At 30.5% G+C, this 8,756-nt stretch overlaps 1 protein-coding gene across 1 annotated transcript; it reads right to left on the bottom strand.

Annotated features, from left to right (window-relative positions):
* Window positions 1-5,226: 5,226 nt before the first annotated feature.
* On the bottom strand, window positions 5,227-6,828 carry LOC133289052 (large ribosomal subunit protein uL14c-like). Its single transcript, XM_061486914.1, has 2 exons — window positions 6,497-6,828; window positions 5,227-5,410 (listed from the first exon to the last, which is right to left on the bottom strand). The coding sequence occupies exons 1-2, from the start codon at window positions 6,826-6,828 to the stop codon at window positions 5,227-5,229; spliced, it is 516 nt and encodes a 171-aa protein (XP_061342898.1).
* Between the last annotated feature and the right edge of the window lie 1,928 nt (window positions 6,829-8,756).

The following is an 8,756-nucleotide window of genomic DNA, read 5'->3' on the forward strand; positions in this document are numbered from 1 at the left end:
GGTCTCTGAGTAAAGCCATATGGGATTTGAGCAAATATTTCTCAATATATGATTTTTTTTTATTTCCATGCTATTTTTTTGGGTTTGATATTTATCTTTTTCATTTGCTTTTCCTTTGTTACGTTTAGTTGCCAGAGGAAAGTACAATGACGGAGCCAGCAAAAAATGTTAGCCCGTGCAAGCTCCCCAAAAATTTATCCCCTGCTCCTTTTATCTGTTTTGCATAACTACCAAATTTTAGCCTTTACCTATGCCAACAAATTCTAAAAAGTTTGAAAATTACCTAGTACCAAGGCACTAGCTAACCCCAACGTAGCTTTGCCACTGAAGAGTGAAGTATAGAAAGGAACTTTATCCTTTAATGAAGTGATAAGTTAGGCCTTCTAAATAAATCCAATATGACATCTAAAACAAAGCACTTTGTTTTAGATTGTCTTAGAGATGTGTTCATCACATTTGGAGTTTCATTTAAGACTTATTATGGCAACCAATTCTCGAGATGTAGAGCTCATATTCTTTTTTTTAATTTTTTTTTTTGGGTACGTATAGAGCCCATATTTAGTTGGGTTTACGTGTGATTAAAAGAATTTTGTTAATAGGTGAGCCAATGTTATTAAACTGATTATCAATTCGGTTGAGATACTAAGTTGATCGCTCAATCTATGAATCACTTGTTGAACTTGCTGGTTGAATTACTTAATTGAATTATATAAGAATATATAATAAATGTAATAATAAAAGTATTATGATAAATACATGAGGTTGGATCCTTTGACACCGGTGTCAAATTTGAAATTTGAAACCTCATCTGAGAGCAGTTAGATCGAAAAAGATCAATGGTGTCACATGCTTACAAATCAGAGCCGTTGATCTTTTTGGATCTAATGGCTCTCATATGAGGTGTCAAATTTCAAATTTGACACTGGTGTCAAATGATCCTACCTCTAAATATATACTTGTGGTATAGTGATTAATGTTAGAAAGATATAAAATCATTAATGTAATATCACCTAATATCTTAAAGTTTTGGATTAAAACAGTTCTTTAGCATTAATGTTGCATTACGTAGGTTAGGTTGTGGGTGTTAACAGTATGAGCTTGGAAAATTTCACACAGCAAAATAATGTATCGATTATGTATAAATTATAATTTGTATATATTTGTTAGTTATGGTTATGATGACTGAAGTTACTGTTTAGACCTCATAATTACTTCTTCATGGATCATAATATTCATTCATTAATTATAATTTTTTCAAAAATATGTTTAGTGATATTTTTTTATTTATTTTAAATAATTCATATTTCTATCGTCGATTCATACTCTCAATCAAAAACATATAATTGAAAATATTATATTCAACTGTCAAATTATTATTATTATCATTATGAGGTAAAAAGTTTTGGGCGACCTTTGGAGGACAGTAGCCTCATTAAACTATGATGAATATGTAAGTATTTTATTTGAAAATGGTAATTAGCGAAATGATTATAATGTTGATCATCTCAAAATAAATTTTTTTTTGGTGAAGATCTCAAAATTATTTACTTCTTAAGAATAGTGTTGTAACAGAGTGCATGTCAAACAAATGGCATAACATATGCCGGAACAAAATTTTGACGTGCATAATTACACCAGATTGTTTTATTTACTCTAAAATCAACGGCAAATTGAGAAGACTAATTTTGTTAGGATGGAGAAAAAAAGATTATAACGAATTGTGAAGCGGAGAAAGTTATATTTACTATCATATTAGACTTATTATTCTTATTATCTGATTAGTTATCGTTATATTAATTTGAAATCAACAATAGAAAAATAGAAGAAAAAAATAACTGTTGTTGATTTCGAATTGATCCTTTGATAAATAGAAGAAAAATGCATGTATCCCCAAGAAACTCACAAAGAAAACTAAAGCGCTCAAAATGTAAAAACTGATTACAACTAAAAACTGAATTCTCTCTTCAACACGAAAATCTGACTTCCACTAAGTTCTGAGTTCCACTCCTTTTTACAAAACAAAGACTATTTTTTTTTTTAAAAAAAAACTAAATCTTCAAATTGATGTTGTCCCTTAGATCAAAAAGCGTCCAACGGCGTTCAAATTTCCATCTCATCTTCTTCTTTCATCTTTCATTGCCATGTGTCTTTTTCTGTGTATGAAAAGAAAAATAATTTGTAAAAAGTAAAAATTCCTTTTTTTTACCTCTTTTTACCAACTTGGGCTTACTTCTTTAAATTTGGCCCAAATTTTACCTGCACTTTAATACAATTAAGCCCATAAAACATAAGATAATTACCACTAAATTAAATAGAAATTAAGACTAACACTCGTCAGATTAGGTTTTGGCCTAAATACGTTAAGTTTATATAAAATATTTTGAACTTGGTTTGACCTATTAATTTGGTGTACTCTACATTATAGGTTTGGTCTTGTCTATATTTAAAAATCAAAATATATGACCTAGGTATATTAGCATGTTTAAGCCTACGAATCTTTAATAATTATCAAAGTTAAAATATATATATATATATATATATATATATATAATAAATTTGTATTAGTTAAAATTATATAAAAAATTATTTATTTTATTTTAATTAAATTAAATAATATGATATACTGACGTATAGGTCAATCTTTGTAAAAGGAAATGTTTTCTAAACAAGTTTTTTTGAGGTCCAAGCCTATTTTATTTGGGATAGGATATTGTGACAACCAAGTCATGTTACACCCATGTGACAACCAGTCAATCTCACTGTTAAATTAGGTTTTTGATCTAACGATCCAGATTTAATCCTTATATACACCATCACTTCCCCTTCTCTCTCCCTTTTCTCTCTGATCATACTCTCTCTTTTCCCTTCTCTCTCATCACAATCTCTCTCTTCCCTTCTCTCTCATCATACAATCTACCGCCGCCGCCGCGTCGCCCTCTCTAATTCACCGCCGCCGCCCCAGGAGGAAGGAGAATGTTCCCCCAGAGTAAAATACAAGCGTGCCCTTGAATTCTTCACCTTGCAACGAATCAATTGTCCTTCAGTCCAAACCCCTATTGCCAGAAAATGCAGTTGATTCTAGTCTGTCAAATTGGTTGATTACTCCTAATTATAATGTCTCCAAGATTACAATTCATTGTCAATGATGCAGATATGTCATTGAAGAATCAGAGACTTGGAAGATATTAACCCCATGAATTTCACACAGGAAATTGCAATATGATACTACCAGCCTATTATTGGTGGAAACCAATTTGAAAGGACAACGCATCTATTTTCAACAAAAAAAAAAGGATAACACATCAAATTTTGATTCTTCTGTTGATTATTCATTCAACAAATCAGTATAAGCCACTAAAGCCAGTTGGGATGATTTTCATTGTATTTGTGTGTCTAATTATTATCCTGTATTTTGTTTTGTTTTGTTTTTTGGAAGGGTTATGTTGTGATCAATGCAGTGAGCGGCGGCGGTGGTAGATTGTATGATGAGAGAGAAGGGAAGAGAGAGATTGTGATGAGAGAGAAGGGAAAAGAAAGAGTATGATCAGAGAGAAAGGGGAGAGAGAAGGGGAAATGAGGGTGTATATAAGGATTAAATCTGGATCGTTAGATCAAAAACCTAATTTAACGGTGAGATTGACTGGTTGTCACATGGGTGTAACATGACTTGGTTGTCACAATATCCTATCCCATTTTATTTTATTAAATATATTAGCTAGGTCAAACCTAACTTACTTAGACCGAATTATAAACACTTAATAGACCATTTGATCCATTTAAATCCCTACATGGAAGTTATGTGTGAGGAAGAACTTGCAATTTGAAACTAATTGGAATCTACTGGTTTATTTTACTTGCCATGGTTAAGACTTAAGACAGCCACTAATATGAATTAAAAAAAAAATTCAACGTTGTGTTTTTTCTGTAGAGAAAAATTCTTACTATTCATATATGCAAATTATTCTAAGAATGAGTGGGGTTATATTTACAATCTCTTTCAATTTATTTTGCCACCATTAGATTAACTCCAAATCTATGGTGCCTAATTTTTCTTCTCTCTCTACTCTCACACCACCATGTTCCCTTATTTATAGGGATTTGACACAGCAACCTTCCTTCTCTTTCATCTCACCTTCTCACACTTTCTTCCCCCATGCAACATGTTAGAAAGAACATCGTATTTTTCAAATTTGGAGAGTATGGTATAAGCCCTTTTTCCCATTCAAATGGATACAATAACGAAATTTGGATTCAATGGATTCAGTTCTTGCTAATGGCAACCAATTGTTATGTTGTATTATGTTATATATTTCTCCAAAGTTGGAATTTTTTTTTTTTATCAGTTGGAAAATTGTAATGTTATTGAACTCCCAAAACGGCTTATGTTGAAGCAGTGGGTACAGAATAATTCCAATAGAATCAATAACTACTGGAGTATTGGAAAGATTTATTGAGAGAGATACGTGAATATGTGTATTGCGAACTACTTGCATTTTAAAGTTTAATAACTTTGTGTTCCAAAAAAAAAAAAAAGTTTAATAACTGTAAAGGGGAATGTTATATTTACAAACTTTTTTCCTTACAAATTATATTAAGTATGACTGGTCAGACTTTTGTCTTATATGCATTATGTATGACCTATAAGACATAACATAATGTAATTTGTAAGAGTTTGTAAACAAAAAGTTTGTAAATATAACATTCCCCAACTTTAAAATAGGTTTTAAGAGAAACTTTTTTGTTGTAAATATAAACCTCCTTTTTGGCTGTTGGCTTGTTGCCTTCTTCAGTGAGGGCTTTAACTTTGATAATCTTTGCTTAAAATTTAGTTGGCTTTTGTCATAAGCATTTTGTCATGCGTAGAATACCAAGTATTAGCAACTTGAACATACTATAGATCTTACAATTGGGGCATAAGTGCATGGAATATATTTTTTCTTCCTCTTTCAATATATGCCACTGCTTAATCACAATGCTATGAGGCAAAATGACGGAAGAAATTTGAGATAAACTTAGAAAAATTTGTAATTAGATACAATTTAATATATTTATTTCATAGTTAATGTGTAAAAATATTCGTAATTATGTATCTAATTACAAATATTTTTATTTTTACACACGTCTTTTTTTTGGAGATCTACATCCATTATGTGGCATAGGGGTTACATTCCGTATAAAATTTAAGACAATACCACTTCTACGAATAGCTCTTAATGTCGCATCTCTTCAGAGACCGGGACCTTTTATCATGACTTCTGCTTGTTGCATGCCTTGATCCGCAACCATTCTAATAGCATTTCCTGCTGCGATTTGAGTTGCAAATGGTGTTCCCCTCCGAGTACCTTTGAACCCAAGAGTACCGGCGGAGGACCAAGAAATCACCTGACCCCGAACATCTGTAACAGTCACAGTGGTACTGATGAAACTAGCTTGAACATGAATAACCCCCTTTGGTATTTTACGAGCATGCTTACGCGAACCAATACGTCCATTTTTACGCGAACCAATTTTTGGTATAGGTTTAGCCATATTTTTTATGATTTCATATTGAAATTTATACTATTTTTTTTCTTTAATCTAAATTTATTTTATTTGTGCATCTGGTTTTTAAAAATAAAAATTCCTCTTTTGTGGAAATATTATCCTTGTCTTTGTTTATGTCTCGGATTTGAACAAATTACTATAATGTGTCCCCGCCTGTGGATCAATCGACATTTTTCACAAATTTTACGAGCAAAGGCCCTTATTTTCATATTTATCATTCCTTTACTTAATCGCAAATCTATTTATTGAAAGAAAATAAGGTTTATTTATTACATTTTTCCATTTTGAATTTCAAATTGTACCCCCCTCCTTAAAAAAATTGAATAGAAGATTCTCGTATAATTCGTATATCAGAAAAATTACCATATATAACATAAAATTTCTCCGTCGATTCTTTCTAATCGAGCCTCTTGATCTGTCATTACACCCCTAGAAGTAGAAAAAATTACAATCCCCATCCCTCCCAAAATTCTAGGAATTCATTGATAATTCAAATAGATTCGTAGACCGGGTGTACTGATTCGTTTTAAATTTAAAATAATTTTATATGACCCTTTCCTATTTCTTCTATATCGTAGAGTTAAAACTAAAAAATATTTATTGCTTTCCCTATGTTTTCTGACGTTTTCAACAAAACCCTCCCGTAAAAGTATTTTCATAGTGTTTTCGGCAATGTTAGTAAATGGTATTTGAACAGTTCCTTTTTTATTCATGTCAGCGTTTCGTATAAAGGTTATTATGTCAGCGATGATATCCTTACCCATGATAAACGAAAATTATGGTTGCCCTTGACTTTTCATATAATCAACATGCTCTTTTCTCTATGTTTTTTTCTTATTCCATTTTTTTATTGGGTTTTTATGAAATATTAAATAATATTAATATAGATATATCTATCTATCATGGTCTTTTTTTTTATAATACTTCGAGTGCTAGGGAAACTATTTTAGTGAAATTTAAATGTCTCAATTCACGGGTGATTGCACAAAAAATTCGAGTTCTTTTTGGATTTCCCTTTTGGTCAATAACAACCGCAGTATTATCATCATAGTGTATTATTATACCGTTACTGCGTTTGAGTTCTTTACAAGTACGTACATTTACAGCTTCGATCACTTCTGATCTTTCTAAGGACGTATTTGGTACTGCTTCCTTTACTACAACAACAACAATATCACCAATAGAAGCATATCGTTTATTATTAGCTCCTATAATTCGAATACACATCAATTCTCGGGCTCCACTATTATCCGCTACATTCAAACGGGTTTGAGGTTGAATCATATTATTTTTGGGTTTGTTCTTTCCAGTTCAAAGGTTGAAGTGACAAAAATGATAGAACTCGGTACACCGAAGTGAAAAAGAACCAATTTTAATTTTTTTTTAACCTTGAATAAAATTCATTAAACCAGTAATGAAAAAGAATTGAAGTGAGTAAACGTAAACAGAAAAACCAAAATCATGGAGGATGTCAATTTCGCAAACTATGTAGTATACAGACCTGGAGTGGAATCTAGGTTGGTTCTGCTTATGCTGTATTTAGTGTTAAAAAGATATAAAATTATTAATATAAATCACCTAGTGCCTTAAAGTTTTAGGTTAAAAAGATTTTTTACCATTAATGTTGCATTATGTAGGTTAGGTTGTGTGTTAACAGTATTGAGCTTGGAAAATTTCACACGGCAAAATAATGTATCGATTATGTATAAATTATAATCTGTATATATTTGTTAGTTGTGGTTATGATGAATGAAGTTACTGTTTAGACCTTATAATTACTTCTTCATGAATCATGATATTTTTTAATTAATTATCATTTTTTCAAAAATATGCTTAGCGATATATTTTTATTTATTTTAAATAATTCATATTTCTATCATCGATTCATACTCTCAATCAAAAACATATAATTGAAAATATTATATTCAACTGTCAAATTATTATTATTATTATTATTATTATTATTATTATTATTATGAGATGAAAAGTTTTGGGCGACCTTTGGAGGACAGTAGCCTCATTAAACTACGATGAATATGTAAGTATTTTATTTGAAAATGGTAATTAGCGAAATGAATATAATGTTGATCATCTCAAAATAATTTACTTCTTATAATAGTATTGTAACCGAGGGCATATCAAACAAATGGCATAACGTGTGTCGGAACAAAATTTTGACTTGCATAATCACACCAGATGTTTTATGTACTCTAAAATCAACAGCAAATTGAGAGTACTAACTTGGTTTGGATGGAGAAAAAAGGTTATAGCGAATTGAGAAGCGGAGAAAGTTATATTTATTATTATTATTATTTTAGGCTTATCATTTCCATGCTTTTCTCTTATTATTTGATTGGTTGTATTCTACAACATGAGATAATATATCAATTTGAAATCAATAATAATTGGTTATTGTTATATCAATAATAAAAAATAGAAAGAAAAAAAAAACTATTGCTGATTTCGACTTTGATAAATAATTAGATAGTAAGGGTGGTACGTCTAAAATATAATAAATATAACCGCCCCAACTGAGAGGCTTGATAGTCCATTGTTCCTTATAAAACAAAGGTTTTTTTTCTTCCAGAAACTCTTAGTATTTAAAAAATACATTGAATTTCAATTATTTCGAGTTGAGTCGAGTGAACTTACTCAAAGGAACAATATTCTCATAATGTCTGTTTTTTCGTTTTCAAAATTAAGACTTCACTTAAATATAATCGAGTCCCTTATTACTCGAACTTTTTACATATTGATTTATAAAACAAACAAATAATAACATTTGTAGATAGATCTAAAAACTTTATTTTTGGGTTTGTTCTTTCTTGTTCAAAGGTTGAAGTGACAAAAATAATAGAACCCAGTGACAAAAATAATAGAACCCTGTATACCGAAGTGAAAATGAATTGAAGTGAAAAAGAACCAATTTTAATTATTATTATTTTAACCTTGAATAAAATTCATTAAACCAGTAATGAAAAAGAATTGAAGTGAGTAAACATAAATAGAAAAACAAAAATCACTGGCTGCTTGTGGAAGCTTGTGAAGCTTCCAAAAAATAATCCATTTTCTTTATCACTGGCTGCTACACTAGTCCGGTGAACATTCTTTACCTCAGTTACTCTACCATCAGCTGCATTCATACTCTCATATCACATGAATACCGAACTAATTTGTTTCCAGCTGCAATAGTAGACTTAAGAATATCATCC

Source organism: Gastrolobium bilobum, unplaced genomic scaffold, assembly GCF_033153095.1.
Source record: "Gastrolobium bilobum isolate Gb01-03AN ecotype WA unplaced genomic scaffold, APGP_CSIRO_Gbil_v1 utg7396, whole genome shotgun sequence".
NCBI lineage: Eukaryota > Viridiplantae > Streptophyta > Magnoliopsida > Fabales > Fabaceae > Gastrolobium > Gastrolobium bilobum.

What these genes read in the sequence shown, in the direction of transcription:
- LOC133289052 (XM_061486914.1), bottom strand. Translation starts at nt 6,828, where the DNA reads ATGATTCAACCTCAAACCCGTTTGAATGTAGCGGATAATAGTGGAGCC. An exon ending in GAATTGAGACATTTAAATTT is followed by an intron (nt 5,411 to 6,496) that starts CACTAAAATAGT and finishes CATCAGTACCAC; the next exon opens with TGTGACTGTTACAGATGTTC.